Here is a 21,742-nt window from a genome sequence, read left to right on the forward strand (position 1 = left end):
TGTTGGCATTCTATAATTTGCATACATTCTTCTTTAATAAACTGTGTACATATTCATGTCTTTTTTGACAGCTTTGCAGAGTTCTCAGAGGTAGAATACTAATGTAGCATAACTTTTAGTTTCAGTGAATTTTTCTTCTCCTAAGATGTACTTAAATCATTTGCTAGCAGGTACCTTTGCATTTATGTTCTTATAATCTACTTTGATAATGAATCTGTTGAACTAAAGGAATGCTTTATAGTAATTGTTCAGTATTATTTTGCAGTGGTGTGTTGCTACTTTTATTTAAGTAGAATATTTCAATCCAATTAAGCTGTCAAGTGAAGACATTATCAGACATTTATAAGCAAGTTTAGGTAAAGAGATTATTTTAAAATTGTTTCTAGGATATTGAAAATCAGAAATACTGATAAAAATTCAAACCCAATATTTTGACAGAAATATTGAAGGGGAAAAGACACAAAGTATGGTATAATATTTAAAATTTCTTTTATATGTAATAACAGAATGGTGTAATAATAGCTCTGCAAATGACTTGGTAGTATTTTGCCTCTCAAGAATAAGATCTGGGGTAACTCGATTATGGCAGCAAGAGTAGAGAAGTAGCAAAAAAGTGCTAATACCAATTCCTGCCTGACAAGCTTCTGTTACAGAACAGAGGAGGGTTTTGGAATATCTTGATAAATATTGTGCTAGAACATTATTACATAACTAATATTTACAATTTTAAACAGCGGAAATGAAAAAGCAGAGGGAGTTCTATCACAAACTGGGTATGGAAGTACCAGGGGACATCAAAGGGGAGACATGCTCTGCAAAGCAACATCTAGATTCACATCGCAATGGTAAATGGTCTTACATTTATTCTGTCTTGGGGTGGGGGGGCAGACTGCCATTAAGCTGCTGAAAGGATCTGTCAGAGGTAGGTGTCTAGCTAATATTTATTAGCACTAATAATTGTATAATTGTGCAAGGCTTGCTTGTGCTTATATATTGGACTATATACAAGAACTTACCACTTTGAACTCACCATCTAAGTGCAGTATTGTTTTGTATCACACCTGTTTATAGAATGTGTTCTTTTAGCTGGCTGTTATCCGTTCCTGGTGATGATCTTCAGTAGTATTTATGTGGGAACTCTATGATAAGAGAAGGTTACTTTTTATCCCAGTCCTGAATTGCATTAACTTCAGAAACTGCTGATGTTAAGTATAATTTTGTGATAGAAATGCTGTGGTGGTTATACTTAAAATGTATGTGAGTGTGTGTATTTATTCAAGGGCAAAAGAATTCTCAAATTTGTGACTGTCAGGAGAGCACATCAGTTTTACAGAATAGTGAGTGAATGAGCCCTGACAAATTTATAGCAAGGTGTCTTGAACTGATTTTCTGGGAGGCTTTGGGTTAGTGTCCACATCTCTGCTACCAAGAATAAAGCTGCATTCCAACTTTTTTCCTGATTAGAAGAAAAGCTGATCATGCTCTGACAAGCCTAATTACTTAAAAAAATAAACCCAAACAAAAAAACCACAGTTGCTCTTATAGTCTTGACTTGGTTTCTGGATTACCTGTCATCTGATATGTCTAACTTAATTATTGTAATGCTCTGCTTTCTTCTGAAAGGTGAAACTAAAGCAGATGAAAATTCAAACAAAGAAACTTCTGAAGAAAAACAGGAAGAAGATAATGACTATCATCGAAGTGATGAACAGGTGGGCTTACTTCTGATATAGGGCATTTCTTAGTTTTATTTTGTATTTCCACTTTATCTTTAAATGATTATTTTTCTTTGATAAACTTTTCCCTCTGACAGAGACAAGGTAGTGTGTTCTCCCATGCTTTTGTGTGAACTTGAGCTTCATCTTTTTTATTTAGGTAGCTGTGGAGAAATTTGGTTTTGAGAATTTCATTAAGGTTTGATAGTTATAACTATTTCTGAGTTTCCTGAATATTGGCTAAACTCTGTGTTGGCTTTCATCTCAACTAGATTTCAAGTCATTTGGGCCCTTTATCTGAGAGTCTACTTCCATGCCACTCCGGTGCATCAGGACTGAATATGTTTCTATAATTAGAATGAAAAGTCTTTTTTTACTTAGTATTTGTGTCAAGTTTTAAACATAAAACCTGTTTGACTATGAAACTTCATGTTTCCCGGCTAACTGTGTCTAAAGTAAATTAAATTTGGATTAATTTTCCATTTGATGATAGTGCAATGGTAGTTTTCAGATGGATTGTGCTTTGTACCAGATCATTTAAGTGTACAGGATAAAACTTATCCTAAAGAGCTTAGACTAAATAAAGAAAATAGATGATTGAGAAAAGAAGAGGGAATTGAAGCACAGAAATCAAAAGGCCATTTCTTCCCATATAATCTTTTGAACTTCAAAAATTTGTGTCGTGGTTTAACCCCAGCCAGCAACTAAGCACCACACAGCCAATTGCTCACTCCCCCCCACCCAGTGGGATGGGGGAGAGAATCAGGAAAAAAAAGTAAAATTCGTGGGCTGAGATAAGAACAGTTTAATAGAACAGAAAGGAAGAAACTAATAATGATAATAATAACAATAATAAAATGACAATAATAATAAAAGGATTGGAATAAACAAAACAAGTGATACACAATGCAATTGCTCACCACTCGCCGACCAATGCCCAGTTAGTTCCCGAGCAGCGATCCCCCCAGGCCAGCTCCCCCCAGTTTATATACTAGGCATGACGTCACATGGTATGGAATACCCCGTTGGCCAGTTTGGGTCAGGTGCCCTGGCTGTGTCCCCTCCCAACTTCTTGTTCCCCTCCAGCCTTCTTGCTGGCTGGGCATGAGAAGTTGAAAAATCCTTGACTTAGTCTAAACATTACTTAGCAACAACTGAAAACATCAGTGTATTACCAACATTCTTCTCATACTAAATCCAAAGCATAACACTATAGCAGCTACTAGAAAGACAATTAACTCTATCCCAGCTGAAACCAGGACAATTTGTTATATCATCTGCATCAGTAAATTTTAAAGTTCAAAATATTATTTTAAAACATGCCTTAAATATTAAACTATGTTACTGGGTTCAGAGGTTAGATTAGAAACAGTCATTAAAAAGTGATAATAGTTTTGTCGGGGAGCAGCAAGGGCAGGCTGCTGCTCCATAGGGGCAGGCAAGCCAAGAGCTAAGAGTGACAGCAAGGCAGAGAGGGCACTGACTTCACCAAAGGGTGCAGTCCCACAATACCTGAATAAGGAGAGCATAGAAGCTCTGGTGACAGTGACCAGATTCAGCCACAGTCCAGTGATCACCAGGTAAATCTTCAGTGATGAGGCAGGTCCAAGGTTAAGCCAGAAAGTGAAATCAGCAAGTTGAAGTCAGGTCCAGAGATGACAGTAACCAAGGTCATACACAGTCCACTGATCACCAAGCCAAGTCCATAGTGATGAGACAGGTCCAAGGTCAAGCCAGGAAGTCTAATCTGTGGGTCAGGGTCTAAGCCAGGCATGGGCATGGCTGCAATGTAGCTCATGCAAGGGCACCAACCAAGGGAGGGAGCTTCAGCTTAAATGATGCTGCTAAGTGGAGCAGAGTGAGCTCACACTGAAAATTCTTCAGGCTTTTTCTCAAACAGCTCTTTCTTCACAAAAGTTTCATGATCATGCAGCTGTTTATCAAAAATGGCCCTGAGCTCAGGCAACCAAACCCCAAGGGGGGAGAGGAATGAGCTCAAGTTCCTGACAGGTTTTCATATTAGATATCTCGCTTCAGCCTCGACCTAGGCTTCTTCTGAACTAGTTGTAACCTCTGCAGTTAGAATAAAGCTCTGGAACAAGGCAGCCCTAAAATTCTGCCTTGAACTTTTGTCCAGGTCCCTTTTGAGTTGAATGATGCTTAACAGTAAGCTGACAAAATACTAGACAACCTTTTTTTTTAATGACACTGCATGCATTTTGTTTTAAAGAATACTGGTATTCTACATTTTCACCTTTTTGTTGGACTAATAAATGCTGCATGTGAAATGCATAATGGGAACTGCAGAAAATTGTCAACTAGCCCTGACTGTATTTGCTTTTTCCTGAAGGTAAGCATCTGCTTGGAATGCAATAGCAGCAAATTACGTGGACTGAAACGAAAGTGGATCCGCTGCTCAGCACAAGCAACAGTCTTGCATCTAAAGAAGTTCATTGCTAAAAAACTTAACCTTTCTTCTTTTAATGAGGTAATATTTTAATGTTTAAAAATGATTTTGCAAATGAAAGTCTTATGGATTATTTTCAAAACAGTGTCTTTCCTTCCAACCAGGTTTTTTAAAAAACTGAAGCACACACTATTTCCTAATATAAAGGAACAGAAAATGGCTATTTAAGTTGAGGAGCTGAATGCAGATAAATAGGTTTTTCTCCAAATTTACCTCCTGCCCTTTTAATTTAAGGTTGCTGGTCTTCTTCCCTTTTTTTCTTCCCCTCCAATACAATGGACATGTAGCTCTTACTGGTTCTTGGCTTTATACAGAGTTGGCAGTGCAGCTCAGTGTGTTGTTCCATGACCAGTTTTAAAGCATACCAAAAGGCTTGGTTATGTGTTTTCCACCTGTGTTAAAACTGACTCCTGCAAGATGCTTTGTTTGCTGGCCTTAAATGAAGGAATACGCTGTCCTAGCAGAGATATTTCACTCAGTGCAGAGAATGGATTATAACACTTGGACGCTACTGAAAGACTGATTTAATGGAAAGCAGCACATATACTTTCTTCTGCTTCTCTGAGTGAAACTCAGCCTTGTGTAGTATCAGCTGGTGCCACCTTCCCTGCAGGGAGTACATAATTGGACTGTTCGTGGGAAGAAATCATGGTGGAGGGTAAGGGAAGAAAGAGGCTTCTCTATCCTCTGCAAGTTCTGTCATTTCAGATTCTAAAACTAGAACACATAATGGCAGGCATATGAAAACACAGCCTCTGTTCCCTCTTTGTTGGTATTAGTCACAGTCCCCCTCCATCCAGTCTGATGCTCAAACTGCCATCTCTCAGTCTTGAAAACTTCCAAGGATGGTGATGCCATGACCTCTTTGGGCAACTTGTTCTGGTGCTTAATTGTCCTTAAGGAGATTTTTTTTCTCCTTATATCCGTTCAGAACTTCCTCTGTTTCCATTGATGACCACTGTCTCTCATTCTCCCACCATGCACCTCAGTAAATAGCCTAGCTCCATCTTCTCTATAGGCTTCTCTTAAGGGATTGGAAGGCTGTAACTACATCCCCTTTAAGCTTTCTCTTCTCCAAGATAAATAGTCCCAGTTCCCTCAACCTCTCATTATAGGCCTGTGTTAAAGCACCCTGACCATCTTGGTGGCCCTCCACTGAACTTGCTCAAGTTGATCAAGTTTTTTCTTCTACTGCAGGGGCCAAAACTGGATGCAGCATTCCAGATGTGGTCTAGTGAGTGCTGAGTAAAGGGGAATAATCACTTAGAATCATAGAATCATAAAATGGAAGGCTGGAAGGGACCCTTAAAGATTATCTAGTCCAATCCCCTGCCATGAGCAGGGACATCTTTCACTAGATCAGGTTGCTCAAAGCCCCATCCAACCTGACCTTGAACACATCCAGGGAGGGGGCATCCACAACTTCTCTGGGCAACCTGTTCCAGCGTCTCACCATCCTCATCATAAAGAATTTCTTCCTTATATTAAATTTAAATCTACTCTCTTTCAGTTTAAAACTGTTGCCTCTTGTCCTGTCACTACAGGCCCTGGTAAAAAGTCTTTCTCCATCTTTCTTATAAACCCCCTTTATATATTGAAAGGCCGCAAAAAGGTCTCCCTGGAGCCTTCTCTTCTCCAGGCTGAACAACCCCAACTCTCTCAGCCTTTCTTCAGAGGAGAGGTGTTCAGTGCTCTGATAATTTTCGTTGCCCTCCTCTGGACCTGCTCTAACAGGTCCATGTCTTTCTTGTGCTGGAGACCCCAGAGCTGGGTGCAATACTCCAGGTGGGGTCTCACAAGAGCAGAGTAGAGGGTGAGAATGACCTCTCTCAACCTGATAGCCATGCTTCTTTTGATGTAGCCCAGGATACGATTGACTTTCTGGGTTGCAAGCGCACATTGCCAGCTCATATCCAATTTTTCATCCACCAGTATATCCCCAAGTCCTGCTCTGCAGGGCTGCTCTCAATCCCTTCATCCCCCAGTCTGTACTGATATTGGGGATTGCCCTGACACAGGTGCAGGACCCCGCACTTGGCCTTGTTGAACTTCATGAGGTTTGCACGTTCCTACTCCTCGAGCCTGTCAAGGTTCCTCTGGATGGCATCCCTTCCCTCTAGGGAATTAACTGCACCGCTCAGTTTGGTGTTGTCTGCAAACCTGCTGAGGGTTGTCCTGGTTTTGACTGGGATAGAGTTAATTGTCTTCCTAGTAGCTGCTATAGTGTTATGTTTTGGATTTAGTATGAGAAGAATGTTGATAACACACTGATGTTTTCAGTTGTTGCTAAGCAGTGTTTAGACTAAGTCAAGGATTTTTCAACTTCTCATGCCCAGCCAGCAAGAAGGCTGGAGGGGAACAAGAAGTTGGGAGGGGACACAGCCAGGGCACCTGACCCAAACTGGCCAACGGGGTATTCCATACCATGTGACGTCATGCCTAGTATATAAACTGGGGGGAGCTGGCCTGGGGGGATCGCTGCTCGGGAACTAACTGGGCATTGGTCGGCGAGTGGTGAGCAATTGCATTGTGTATCACTTGTTTTGTTTATTCCAATCCTTTTATTATTATTGTCATTTTATTATTGTTATTATTATCATTATTAGTTTCTTCCTTTCTGTTCTATTAAACTATTCTTATCTCAACCCACAAGTTTTACCTTTTTTTTTCCTGATTCTCTCCCCCATCCCACTGGGTGGGAGGGAAGTGAGTTAGCAGCTGTGTGGTGCTTAGTTGCTGGCTGGGATTAAACCACAACAGGGTTCACTCAATCCCACTCTCTGTGTCGTTGATGAAGATATTAAATAGTATTGGTCCCAGTACAGACCCTCAAGAGACATCACTAATTACTGGTTTCCACTTGGACATTGTTCCAATGACTTCCTTCAGTTTACTGGCTGTGCTTCTGTTGATACACCCCAGTATCCTGTTAGGCTTCATCACTGCCAGAGCACACTGCTGACTCATGTTCAACTTGCTTTCAACCAGGACCCCCAGGTCCTTTTCAGCAGAGCTGCTACCCAGCTTGTAACGTCTCATGACTTTGCCATTATTATTGAATTTCATGAGAGTCTTGTCAGCCTATCCTTCTAGTCTGTCTAGGTCCCTCTGAATGGCAGCCCTGTCCTCAAGTGTGTCAGCTGCACTCCCCCAGTTTGGTGTCATCCACAAGCTTGATCAGGTGGATTCTGTCTCTTCTTCCAGGTCAGTGATAAAGACATTCAACAGCACAGGTCCCAGGATAGACCCCTGCAATACTCTGCATGTCACTGGCCTCTGTGTAGAGTACAACCCATTAACCACTAACCTCTGAGCCTAACAATCCACCTGGGTTTTCACCCATCAGGTAATCCACCCATCCAGATCATAATGTCCCAATTTGGATACAAGGATGCTGTGCAAGATGGTGCTGAAAGCCTTGCTTAAGTCAAGGTTGACAACATCCACTGTCTCTCTTCATCATGGATCTAGTCATTTCATTAAAGGCGTCAATCAGGTTGGTCAAGTGTGATTTTTTTTTCCCTTGGTGATTGGGAACAGCCAGCATGGATTTACCTTTGCCTTTATGTGCCCAGAAATGGCTTCCAAGAGGACTCACTTCACAACTTTCCCAGGGCTCACCAAAGTGAGGCTGACTGGCCTCTAGTTCCTTAGATAGTCCTTCTTGCCCTTTTTGAAGATGGGTACAACATTTCTCCAGTCATTGGGAACCATCAGGTTCCCTGATCTCTGTGACCTTTCAGTGATGCTAGTGTGGCCTTGCAATGACATCAGCAAACTCTTGTGGCATCCTTGGATGCATCCCATCTGGTTCCATGGACTAGTATGGGTTGAGATTTCTCAATAGATCCCTGACTCGATCCTCTGCTACTGGCAGTTTGTTTCTTCCTTGAACCCTGTCTCTAGGAACAAAAAGGCCTGGAAGACCTTGTTGGTGAAAACCAAGGCAAAGAAAGCACCGAGTACCTCAACCTTATCTGCAGACACTGTCACTAAATTGTCCACCCCATGCAGCAGTGGGCTCACATTTTCCTTGTTTATTCTTTTATTGATAATGTAGCAGTAGAAGTTCTTCTTGTTGCCCTTGATGTCCCTTGCCAGTTTCATCTCCAGCTGAGCTTTGGCTTTCCCCAAACTATCCCTGTATACCCGGGCAATGTTTCTATATTCCTCCTTTGTAGCCTGTCCTCACTTCCACCTCCTGTATATGTCCTTTTTCTCATGAGATCCCTGTTTAGCCAAGCTGGTCTCCTGATACATCTACTCATTTTTCTGAGTATTGGGATGGACTGTTCTTGTGCTTGGAGGACGTTGTCCTTAAAGACTTGTCATGTCTTGAGCTCCTTTTCCCTTCAGAGCTGCCTCTCATAGGATCTTACTTGCCACCTTCCTGAAAAAGCAAATTTCTGCTCTACTGAAGCCCAGGATCTGTACTCTGCTACTTGATTTCCTCACTCCCTTCAGGATCTTGAAATTCACTATTTCATGGTCGTTGTGGTTTAACCCCAGCCAGTGACTAAGCACCACGCAGCCGCTCATTCACTCCCCCCCACCCAGTGGGATGGGGGAGAAAATCGGGAAAAGAAGTAAAACTCGTGGGTTGAGATAAGAACAGTTTAATAGAACAGAAAAGAAGAAACTAATAATGATAATGGTAACACTAATAAAAAGACAACAGTAATAATGAAAGGATTGGAATGTACAAATGATGCACAATGCAATTGCTCACCACCCACCGATCGACACCCAGCTAGTCCCTGAGTGGTGATCTCCCTGCCCCCACCCCCCCAGTTCCTATACTAGATGAGATGTCACATGGTATGGAATACCCCATTGGCCACTTTGGGTCAGCTGCCCTGGCTGCGTCCCCTCCCAACTTCTTGTTCCCCTTCAGCCTTCTTGCTGGCTGGGCATGAGAAGCTGAAAAATCCTTGACTTTAGTCTAAACATTACTTAGCAACAGCTGAAAACATTGGTGTTATCAACATTCTTCGCATACTGAACTCAAAACATAGCACTGTACCAGCTACCAGGAAGACAATTAACTCTATCCCAGCTGAAACCAGGACAATGGTTGCTACAACCAAGGCTGCCATTGATTATCATGTCCCCAGAAAGTTCTTCCTTTTTGATGAGTAGTAGATCCAGCTGTATGTCACCTATGTTTGGCCCATCTAGCATCTGTGTAAAAATTCCTAACACCTTTCAGAAACCTGGATTGCTTTCTTACTAATTACACCTTTTGCTTTTGTGTTTAAACTCACTATTCCACTGCAGCAATCTTTGGTTTTACAACCTACTTGGCTCTTATTGAAACGTAAGAATGTTCATTCAACAGTACTTGTTTCACAAGTCCTCCCTCCCCCTTTAAGGGCACATGGCATTTTTGTGGAAACAGTGTATTGGTATGTCCAGTGAAAAATATGTTTTGAGGAGAAAGGCCCTAAGGATGTGAACACTTGGTTGAATGCTATAGACAAATCCTGATTTGAGTTATTGTCTGTCAGCTAAGCCATGTTAGTGGACTGCATACACATTCTTAGCTTTCTCAGGTTGTGGTAAAGTACCATTAGCATATGTCACTTTCATGGTGACTTACCCTTTCAGTACATGTCACCTTGCAGTCAAATAGGCTAAGATCATGTGCATGATCATCTATTGCAATTCAGCTGATGGCTGATCACATGATCTCACATTGGCTTATGAGTCCATACCCTTGCTGTTGCCAATATCAAGATCTTTCAAAGTTGACATAGAAAAGTAAAAAGAAATATAAAGTGTCTGCAAAAAAAAAGCCCTAAATGCTGATGTATAAGCGGGGGGTTAGCCTTTTAAAAATGTATTTTCAAAGTAGAAATTTACTTGCTGGGTACTGTGTAAAGAATTTTCATAGCATGTCAAAGGACAAAGCTGTCTTTATATGAGAATTGAGTTCTGTTTCTTTGATCTTTTTATTGGGCCTTATCTGAAGTGTATTGTTTCAAAGCCACATTCTGTGTCTCAGTGAATTAATTATTTCTTCTTTTTACATCAGCTGGATATATTATGCAATGAAGAGATTCTTGGCAAGGACCACACACTCAAGTTTGTAGTTGTTACTAGATGGAGATTTAAGGTATGACACAACTGCTTTTCCTCAAAATTTTCATGTTCCATGTAAATCATTAGCTGACTAAAGAACAAAGTTCATAAAGCATACATCATGCAGGTCTATACTGCAATAACTTCAAAATGGTTAAAATATATATTTTTAAATGTCTAATAAAATATCTTTAAAAATAGATATTTTTCTTAATTCAAAAGAATAATGTAAAATATGCTAATAAGGAAAAGGGGAAGTTGATGGCAGATATCAATTTGGTAGTAATTAAAAATGTATAAGGTAAAGGAGGCTGAAGCCATTGAGAGGGACATTTTTCTCAGCCATGTCAGTCAGATACAACTAATATTACTCTGTGTAGATTGTGAAACTGATTACAATGCAGAAGAGACAAATATTCAATACATTTGTATTCTGTAGTTTGGAAGAGAGAGGCTGAATATACTCATTAAAGGAGGTGAATGAATTGACTTTGCTCCCCACTTCAGTTTAAGAGACTTATAGAAATATTTAGTAGGCATAAAAAGGCTGGGGAAAGCAGCTGAGTGGGTCTCTGGGTTACTGATGTTAGTTTCTTTAAACAAAACAAAACCAAAACCCTGCACAACAAAACTTAGAGCTGAACAGTAAATGATGGGGGATTCATATTGAGCATAAATTATCACTGGTTATTTATGGCCACCCAAATAAAATGGCTGTAAGTATCATGAAATGTCAAGTTGAACATCTAGGATACAAGTCGCATCCAGAGAATCAGGGTATGTGCGGTTTGGGAGTGACAACTTTGAAGAGGGGTTAGTGTTCATAATGGACATGCAACACAGCACAAGCTCCCAGGATAATACTGTGGTAGAAAGATGTAATACCTTTGAATGCATAAATAGAAGGGATGAATGAGAATAGCTAGGCAATTTTTATCTGTCTATGAAGAAATAATTAATTTCAGATTGGGAAATAGAAGGTAGGAGATGATTGTGGTCAGTTATGACACATTCATGAATGACCTGGAAAAGAGGTTAAATAGTGAGGTGACACTGGCACCAATAAAGTTATTCAAGACAGTAAAGATAAATGTTGGTGATGAAAGGTTGCAGGAGGCCTTTACAGTACTGGATGACTGGGTGATAAAATGGCACCTAAAGTTCAATATGGGTAAATGTAGAGATGCATGCTGGGGAAAACATGTATCTGAACTTTATATATAAAAATGGTGGGCTCTGAGTTGTCTGCCATCAAACAGAAATCAGGTTTTGGGGTTAGACATAAAGATATCAGCTCAGTAATGGTCCAAGAAAAACCCAAATGAAATGCTAGAAATTATTAGGAAAAGAATAGAGGGCTAAACAAGAGCACTGCTGTGCCTCTGTATAAATCCGCTATTTACCTGTATCATGAAGATTTGTAGAGCCATGAGTGGCATGGAAAAGGCAGCAACTGTAAACTGTCTTATTCAGTGAAAGAGATGAAGGGTATCAAGTGAAACTCATAGGTATGAGGTTTAGAATGAACAAAAGGAAATGATTTTGTTGTAAATTCCATTTACCCTGATAAAGGATTGAGTTGGGGGAGATGCAGAACACAACCAATATTCATTAACAGTTTTTATAAATCATAGAATCATAGAATACCAGGTTGGAAGGGACCTCAAGGATCATCTGGTCCAACTTTTCTTGGCAAAAGCACAATCTAGTCAAGATGGCCCTGCACCCTGTCCAGCCGAATCTTAAAAGTGTCCAATGTTGGGGAATCCACCACTTCCCTGGGGAGATTATTCCAATGGCTGATTGTTCTCATTGTGAAAAATTTTCCTCTTGTGTCCAATCGGAATCTCCCCAGGATTAACTTGTACCTATTACCCCATATCTGTTCCATGTGACTCCTTGTAAAAAGGAAGTCTCCATCTTCTTTGTAGCCACCCTTTAAATACTGGAACATGGTGATAAGGTCTCCCCTAAGCCTTCTTTTCTCAAGACTGAACAAACCCAGTTCTCTCAGCCTTTCCTCATATGGCAGGCTTCCCAGTCCTTTGATCATCTTTGTGGCCTTTCTCTGGACCCTCTCCAGCCTGTCCACATCTTTTTTGTATAGCGGGGACCAAAACTGAACACAGTATTCCACGTGTGGCCTGACAAGTGCTGAGTAGAGTGGGATAATGACTTCTTTATCTCTGCTGGTGATGCCCTTGTTGATGCAACCCAGCATCCTGTTGGCTTGCTTTGCCACAGCTGCACACTGTTCACTCATATTGAGCTTGTTGTCCACCAGGACCCCCAGGTCCCTTTCTACAGAGCTGCTCCCCAGCCAGGTAGAACCCAGCCTTTGCTGCACTCCTGGATTATGTTTTTGCAGGTGCAAGACCTTACATTTGTCTTTGTTGAACTTCATAAGGTTCTTGTTAGCCCACTCTTCCAGCCTATCCAGGTCTTCCTGCAGGGTGGCTCTCCCTTCCGAAGTGTCCTCTTCCCCACTCAGTTTGGTATCATCATCGGCAAACTTCATCAGGCTATTATTAATAGCAGATAACTTTATACAGTATATTCATTTATTCCCTTACACACTCATAGTTACCCAGTTGGAGAAACAGCAGGGAGACCAACCCCAGCTGTGTACTCAGAAGCAGTGTCATACTGACATGCCAGTGGCTTCTAGGTAGGTGTTCAAACAGTCCTTTATGACACTTCTCTCCCTGTTGATACCTAAGTTAAACTTATGGTATTGTCAATTTTCATTCAGTTTACATAATCGCAGAATGTTTCATTAGCTGTATAATCATTATAAGCATAAACATTTTGATTCTATACTATTTGATGATTTTCACAATTAATAAAACTATCCATTCAAATGTGATTAACCATACAACAGGGTGTCTTAAGAGATATATTAATATTTCCTTAAGCCTTATCCCTTAAAACTTTTTACCTAATATCTCCTCATAACATGTGACAATGATGAAATGTTTCTTGTTCCTCATATAATTGTTTAGTTAACCAATATGTTCTCTTTTATCATGAATAAGATTACATTTACAGTAGATCTTTCCCAATTCTATGAAACATGTACATTTTACAGTATCTTGTTAGGTATCCTAATATAATTGTCACCTAATCTAGCCCCAGTACATGAATAGTGATATTCCTGGTCGCTACTGAAAAAGTTAACACATGATTGTAACAATCAAACTATTTTCATCTAGCTTTCACTGTTGATATTAGTGGCTTGATCTGACCCAAAGTTCTCAGCTAGCCTCACCCTGCTTCTGCCCTTTTTATCTTCTTACAGGTTCTCTCATAACTTAGTGATTTTCTCAAATATGTGTCCCAAGATTATGCAGCTGTGTAGCATCAGAGCTGGGCTTTGGATCCTCGGAACACAGGCAACTAAATAGTTGGGGGAGAAGAGAAGGAGAAATAGCAGAGGAGAAATTACACAGAGTTGTTCACATAATCAGTCATCACATTCATATATAGACTTCTACCATTCTGTTTCTTTTTTTGCTCTTACAGAAATGCTGGGTTTAGTGATTAAGTTCAGATTATTAGATATAAGTAACCTCCAATACCTGGCATAGATAAGTATCTCACTTCAGTGCTACTTCTATTCTGGTTCAACCATATTTTACTATTCATTATATATTATCCCCTTTCAGACCTTGATATATACACGTATAACTCGCAATTTTCTCAGCCTTTAAGTACTGTTAGTATTCCATTTCCCCTCTGTTTCAAACCTTTCTTTCTCTTTCCTTTCTTCTTTGATACCTCTCCCAAATTCCTTTTATATTTACACATTTGCTTAAAAGAACATTACTGAAATCAACAATTCTGTCACTAAGTCTGGATGCTTCTATTCAAATTGTTTCTTTGAGTATTATCCTGTAAAAAAAACTACCAAGTTTGTAAGGTTGTTATAACTTTTGAGCATGTGGTAGGTTGACCCTGGCCAGGTGCCCACCAAAGCCACTCTATCACTCCCCCTCCTCAGATGGACAGGGGAGAGAAAATATAACAAAAGGCTTGTGGGTCAAGATAAGGACAGTTTAATAAAGTGAAAGCAAAGGTCGTGCACAAAAGCAAAGAAAAACAAATGATGTTATTCTCTACTTCCCATCAGCAGGCGATGTCTGGCCACTTCCTGGGAAGCAGGGCTTCAGTACGTGTAGCGGTTGCTCCGGAAGATGAAAATACCCCCCTTCCATCTCCTTTTACTTAGCTTTTATATCTGAGCTGACATCATATGGTATGGAATATGTTTGGTTAGTTTAGGTCAGGTGTCCTGGTTATGTCCCCTCCCAACATCTTGCCCAGCCCCAGCCTGCCGTTGAGGGGGGCAAAATGTTGGAGAGACAGCCTTGATGCTATGCGAGCACTGCTCAGCAGTAGCCAAAACACTGGTGTGTTATCAACACCTTTCTAGCTACCAATGCAGAGCACAGCACTACAAGGGCTGCTATGGGGAGTATTAACTCCATCTCAGCCAGACCCAATACAGAGCATTTTTCCAAAGCTTTAATAACTGTGATCCCCCAGCCTGGGTGGACCCAAATCCTGAGCTGTAACACTTAAATCTGTTAGAGTTCTAAAAGGAGTCTTAATTCAGTTGTCTTAAACTGTTGTTATTACAGTAAATAGTTAGACCAAGCTAAGCGAGACAAAGATGGGTTAGGTCACAGATTAGCTATCCAGCCATGAAAAACTTTATTGTAAGCATTACTGGCTACTCCAGTTAAACAGATAAAAATAAAGCTGCAAACAAGCAAAATATGACAAGTGAGGCCTATATTGAATTTGTGTCCTTGATAGCAACAGCAATGCCATGTTTCCTGGGCTACAAGGTCACTTCTATCCCTCTCCTTTGGTAGTCCATGAATCACATGTTATTGCTCAATGAGTCCAACAAGGATACTGCAAACTCTCCTATGGCTCAAGGCTCCTAATTGGGACTGAGCAGAGACTCTTCTTGGAGGCATTCAGTTTCTTCTATCAGGTCTTGCCTCATGATAATCCATAAAGGTCTGACAGTTCTTCATGACAGTGTATAGTCAATACCTGATTTGCTAAATGTCTTTGATTAACACAATTTATAAAAACAAACAAACAAACAAACTATTACTATAGGGTGTAGAGCCAAGTTAAGGATTCCTGCAATTTCAGGAAACCTCTCTGAGTCTGATAGGCACTGATGTGTACCACTCACTGTAGCTCAAGTCTACTAACTGCTACTGAATTAGGTTCTTCTGGCAGGCTGCATATCTTACTCCTTGGTCTTGCCTCAGAGTCTACCTCTTTAGGCAACCTGATCCAGTGCTCAGTCACCATTACAGTAAAAAAGTTTTTTTACATTTAAATGGAATTTCTTGTATTTCAATTTGTGCCAATTGATCCTTTCACTGGATACCACTGAAAAGAGTCTGGCTCCATCTTCTTTACTGCCCCCCATCAGGTATTTGTACACATTGATAAGATCCCCCCCTGAGCCTTCTATTCTCCAGGTTAACCAATCCCAGCCTCTTCTCAAATGCCAAAGATTCCAATACCTTAATGAACCCTTTATGGACTCTCTCCAGTATGTCCATGTCCTTCTTGTGCTGGGGACACAGGACTCCAGATGTGGTCTCTCACCAGTGCTGAGCAGAGGGCAATAACAACCTCCCTCAACCTGCTGGCAACACTTTTCCTAATTCAGCTCAGGATACTGTTTGCCTTGTTTGCTGCAAGGGTGCATTGCTGGCTCATGTTGAACTTGATGTCCAACAGGACCCCCAGGTCCTTTTCTGCAAAGCTGCTTTCCAGTCTGTCAGCCCCCAGCCTCTACTGGTGCCTGGGGTTATTCCTGCCCAGGTGCAGGACTTGGCATTTTCATTTGCTTAAGTTCATAAGGTTCCTGTCAGCCCATTTCTGCAGTCTGTCAAAGTCCTTCTAAGTGACAACAAAACCATCAAGAGTATCAACTACTACTTCTGGTTTTGTATCATCTGGAAACTTGATGAGGGTGCGCTCTGCCCCATTGCTCAAGTCATTAAGGAAGATGTTAAACATTATTGGCCCCAGTATTGGCTGGGTGTCGGTCAGCAAGTGGTGAGCAATTGCGCTGCGCATCATTTGTACATTCCAATCCTTTCATTATTGCTGTTGTCATTTTATTAGTGTTATCATTATCATTATTAGTTTCTTCTTTTCTGTTCTATTAAACCGTTCTTATGTCAACCCATGGGTTTTGCTTCTTTTCCTAATTATCTCCCCCATCCCACTGGGTGGCGGGGGAGTGATTGAGCGGCTGCGTGGTGCTTAGTTGCTGGCTGGGGTTAAACCACAACACAGTGTCTCACCATCCTCATCATAAAGAATTTCTTCCTTATATCAAATTTAAATCTACTCTCTTTCAGTTTAAAACTGTTGCCTCTTGTCCTGTCACTACAGGCCCTGGTAAAAAGTCTTTCTCCATCTTTCTTATAAACCCCCTTTATATATTGAAAGGCCGCAAAAAGGTCTCCCTGGAGCCTTCTCTTCTCCAGGCTGAACAACCCCAACTCTCTCAGCCTTTCTTCAGAGGGGAGGTGTTCAGTGCTCTGATAATTTTCGTTGCCCTCCTCTGGACCTGCTCTAACAGGTCCATGTCTTTCTTGTGCTGGGACCCCAGAGCTGGGTGCAATACTCCAGGTGGGGTCTTGTGAGAGCAGAGTAGAATGACCTCTCTCGACCTGATAGCCATGCTTCTTTTGATGTAGCCCAGGATACGATTGACTTTCTGGGCTGCAAGCACACATTGCTGACTCATGTGCAATTTCTCATCCACCGGTATCCCCAAGTCCTTCACTGCAGGGCTGCTCTCAATCCATTCGGCCCTCAGTCTGTACTGAAGTTAGGGATTGCTCTGACCCAGGTGCAGGACCTTGTACTTGGCCTTCTTGAACTTCTTGAGGTTCTCATGGACCCACTTCTCAAGCCTGTCAAGGTCCTTCTGGATGGCATCCCTTCCCTCTAGGAAATCAACTGCACCATTCAGCTTGGTGTCGTCTATAAACTTGCTGAGAGTGCACTCAATCCCACTGTCTATGTTATTGATTAAGATATTAAACAGTATTGGTCCCAGTACGGACCATTAAGGGACACCGCTCGTTACTGGTTTCCATTTGGACGTTGAGCCATTGACTGAAACTCTTCAGACGTGGACATCTAGCCAGTTCCTTATCCACCTAACAGTCCATCCATCAAATCCATATCTCTCCAATTTCGAAGCCAGAATGCTGTGGGGGACTGTATCAAAGACCTTACAGAAGTCCACATTGATGACATCCATAGCTCTTCCTTTGTTCACTGATGCAGTCCCTCCATCATAGAAGGCCACTAGATTAGTCAGGACCTATTTCCAGTCACTGGGGACATCGCCTGGCTACCATGTCTTTTGAAATATGATGGAGAGTGGCTTAGCAACTACATCAGCCAGTTCCCTCAGGACACTGGGGTGCATCTTGTCAGGTGCCATGGACTTGTGTGTGCTCAGGTTCCTCAGGTGGTCTTGATCCTGCTCTTCTCCTACTAAGGGAGGGACTTCATTTCCCCAGTCCCTGCCTTGAGGTTCAGGGGCTTGAGAGATGTGGGAAGAGAGATTACCATTGAAAACTGAGGCAAAAAAATTGTTGTACCTCAGCCTTCTCCATGTTGGTTGTCACTAGTTCCCATGTCTTATTTATTGTGGGTGGTTACATTTTCTTTAATCTTCCTTTTATGGCCAATGTACCTGTAGAAGCCCTTCTTATTATTCTTTGCATCCCTCACCAAATTCAGCTCCAGCTGTGCCTTAGCTTTCCTGTTCCCATCCCTACGCATCCGGGCAGCGTCCCTATGTTCTTCCCAGGATACGTGTCCCTGGTTCAACTGCCTATGCATTTCCTTCTTACACTTTAGTTTGACTAGAAGTTTCTTACTGAGTCATGCCAGTCTCCTGCTTTCCTCACCCGTTTTCCTACACATGGGAACTGATAGTTTTTGTGCTCTAAGAAAAGTGTCCTTAAGGAGCTGCCAGCTCTGTTCAGTTCCTTTGTCCCTGAGGGCATCTACCCAGGGTGTCCCATCCACTAGTTCCTTAAACAACTGAAAGTTTGCTCTCCTAAAATTCAGGGTCCTGACTGTACTCTTCACCTATCCCTCAAGATTGTGAATCCCACCAGGGCATGATCACTGCAGTCCAGGCTACCACCAGTCTTGACCTCTCTAATTAGTTCATCTGTGTTGGTGAGCAAGAGGTCCAGTAACCCTTCTCCTCTGGTCAGGCTGTCTATCACCTGGGTTAAGAAATTATCCTTGACACACACCAAGAGTCTACTGGGCTGCTTACACCTTGCTGTGTTGGTTTTCCAGCAGATGTCAGGGTGATTGAAGTCCCCCAGCAGGATCAGGGCCAGTGAGCATGAGGATTCCTGTAGTTGAAGTAAGAACGCTTCATCAACAATATCAACCCCTGGTGTACACCACTCATGACTGGCCTCCAGCTGGATTTCATGCTGCTGATCACAACCCTTTGAGTCTGGCAATTCAGTCATTTTTCTGTCCACTTAGTTCATTCCTACCTCATTAGTTTTTCTGTGAGGCTTTTATGGGAGACAAATCCCTGATTTATTCCACACGTATTTTCCCCTGTAGGGAGAGATCTGAGAAACATGAATCCATTTATATGTCAGGGAGCATTTAGGGCCAGCTACTCCCTACAGGAATGGGGAAGCTGTGCACAAATAACAGCTAGTGAGGCCAGGTCTTGCCAGCCAGACCCTGGCCCTACAGTACCCAAGCAAGGCAGACCCGGAGATCATAGCCAGGTTCAACCAAGAGCTCAAATCATCAGGGATGATGAGGCCCTTAGGGTCTTGAGTGTGGCGTCACCAAAGCATGGGCTACGCAAATGTTATATGGTACAGTTTTGAACCAGTACTTAATCTGTTACTGTTCCTTAAAGCTACTAATATCAAGGGTAATTTTCCAGCCCATTGTTTTGGGTATTGTCCTACAGTTTTCTTAGACTATTTTTACAATCTGATTCATTATTTCTACCATTCTGGATGATTGTGGGTGGTAAGATGTATGCAGTCTTTGTTTAATTCCCAGGTTACTCATTAAGGCTTGAATTCTTTCACTTACAGAAGTCCCTCCTTATCTGATCCTTTCTTTGAGGGTGTTCCATACCTACAGATAATTTCCTTAAATGGTAGTTTTACAGTTACAGAGGCTGTGTTCCTTTTAGAGGAAAAAGTTTCAACCCATCCTGAAAAGATACCTCTGATGACAAGGTGTCATGGTTTAACCCAGCCAGCAGCTAAACACCACACAGCCACTCCCTCACTCCCCCCCCACAGTGGGATGGGAGAGAGAATCAAAAGGGTAAAAGTGTGAAAACTCGTGAGTTGAGATAAAGACAGTTTAATAATTAAAAAAAGGAAGGGGGGGGGGGGGGGGAGGATGACCATAAAGAGAGAGGGACACCCCCCCCAAACCAAGAAAAACAAATTATGCAAAAGAAAGCAATTGCTCACCACCAACCAACTGATGCCCAGCCAGTCCCTGAGCAATGGCACCACCAACCTCCACCCACCCTGTTTTATTGCTGAGCACAATGTCATATGGTATGGAATATCCCTTCGGTCAGTTGGGATCAGCTGTCCCAGCTGTGTCCCCTCCCAACTTCTTGTGCACCCCCAGCCTACTCGCTGATGGGGCAGTATGAGAAGCAGAAAACACCTTGACTCTGTGGAAGCACTGCTCAGCAATAGCTAAAACATCCTGTTTTCATCACAAATTCAAAACATAGCCTCATACATGCTGCTATGAAGAAATTTATCTCTATCCCGACCAAAACCACTACACAAGGAGCACTTTCAGCAGGTGCTAGGGAGAGGCCTTATAGAACTGCTGGGCCTAGCACTAATAGAAGTAGTGAGCAGGTATAACATTTGTTATGGTAGGGTATGCAGAAATTGGCTAGAAACTCTGCTGAGGGTAGATTATGTGTGCTCAGCAACAGTAATGATGTGCTTTGGGGCATGGTTCCCAGCACTAACTAGAGCAACTATCACTGGAATATCGGAGGTCTTGGCTTAGACTCAGCTCCAGAGGAAGATGCAAGGCAAACAGGGCATAGTGCATCAGCAAGGGGGTGATGTGGCAGTTTGCACAGCAGTTCATGTGGAAAGGCATGCAGGAAGGGTGCTGAAGCTCTGCCAGCTTGACCAGGGAGCGATGGTATCCACTCAGCAGAAAGCCATGGCCTCTCTAAACTCTGCACCCACCACGACTGACACAGCTTCTCAGACAGACCTCCTATGGGAACATGCTGCTACCCATGTGTTAGGTTGCAGGGTGTGCCCTACTCTTATGCCAGTACCAGATGGCAGTAGTAAGCACACCCGTGAGAGGTGTGCCCAGGTAGAGGAACTCAGCTTAGTGACAGAGCTCCAGGAGGAGGTGAGTAGGTTGAGGAGCAGCAGGGAGACTGAGAGAGAGAGACTACTGGAACCACACCTTACCTTCCCTGGGACAGGCCTGTCAGGCAGACAGGACACATGATATGGAGGATTCCCTATCCTCTCTCCAGCCAGCAGAACACAGTGACTTAAAGGATAGGGGGCAATGGCAACAAGTTCCTGCCCGGCACAGCAGGCGCATCTCCTCCAAGACTACCTCACCTTCCTAGGTGTCCTTGCATAATAGGTACGAGGCTCTGCAAGTAGAACTGAACAATGATGAGGATGGTGGTTCATCTAGGTTGGAGATGTCGTCAAGGTTAAGTCAGCCTATGCACTGTGTCAAAACTGCTTCCATAAAGAAAAAAACCCATAAACGAATTAGTTATTGTCATAGGAGACTCTCTTCTGAGGGGAACAGAAGGTCCAATTTGCCGGCCAGACCCACTTCTTAGGGAAGTCTGCTGCCTCCTTGAGGCCCAGGTTACAGATGTGATGAGGAAACTTCTTACCCTGGTATGGCCCTTGGATTATTATCCATTATTGAATTTTCAGGTAGGCAGTGATGAAGTTGCAATAAGAAGTCCAAGGGCAATCAAAAGAGACTTCAGGGCCTTGGAACGACTGGTTAAGGGATCAGGAGCATGAGTAGTGTTCTTCTCTATCCTTCCAGTTGCAGGGAACAATGAGGGAAGAAACAGGAAGAGCCAGCAGATCAATATCTGGCTCCTAGCCTGGTGTCACCAGCAGAATTTTGGGTTTTTTGATCATGGGTCAGTCTACATGACACCAGGCCTGCTGGCAACAGATGAGGTACACCTTTCTCAAAGGGGGAAAAGGATCTTTGTGCAAGAGTTTTCAGGGCTCATTGAAAAATATTTAAACTAGATTTGAAGGGGGAAAGGGATAAAACCAGGCTGGCTAGTGATAAGCCTGGGGGCGGCATGCCAATATTTGAGGGATGGCATGCTAGCAAGGTCCTTCAGTCTGCTCCACAATGTGCTGAGCAC

The 21,742-nt window shown here is 42.3% G+C and overlaps 1 protein-coding gene across 4 annotated transcripts in view; it reads left to right on the forward strand.

Annotated features, from left to right (window-relative positions):
- The window catches only part of LOC126035499 (polycomb group RING finger protein 3-like), a 135,945-nt gene that overhangs the window by 105,173 nt on the left and 9,030 nt on the right, over nucleotides 1-21,742 (forward strand). For 2 of the 4 annotated variants that reach the window (XM_049794153.1, XM_049794152.1), the window contains 4 exons: nucleotides 735-845; nucleotides 1,624-1,712; nucleotides 4,066-4,203; nucleotides 10,217-10,297. In XM_049794153.1, coding sequence (XP_049650110.1) covers nucleotides 735-845; nucleotides 1,624-1,712; nucleotides 4,066-4,203; nucleotides 10,217-10,297 — 419 coding nt within the window. Of the gene's footprint in view, nucleotides 1-734; nucleotides 846-1,623; nucleotides 1,713-4,065; nucleotides 4,204-7,528; nucleotides 7,673-10,216; nucleotides 10,298-21,742 lie in introns of those variants that run through there. The other 2 variants (XM_049794155.1, XM_049794154.1) reach the window with 2 other exon arrangements.

This window comes from Accipiter gentilis, chromosome W (genome assembly GCF_929443795.1).
Source record: "Accipiter gentilis chromosome W, bAccGen1.1, whole genome shotgun sequence".
NCBI lineage: Eukaryota > Metazoa > Chordata > Aves > Accipitriformes > Accipitridae > Astur > Astur gentilis.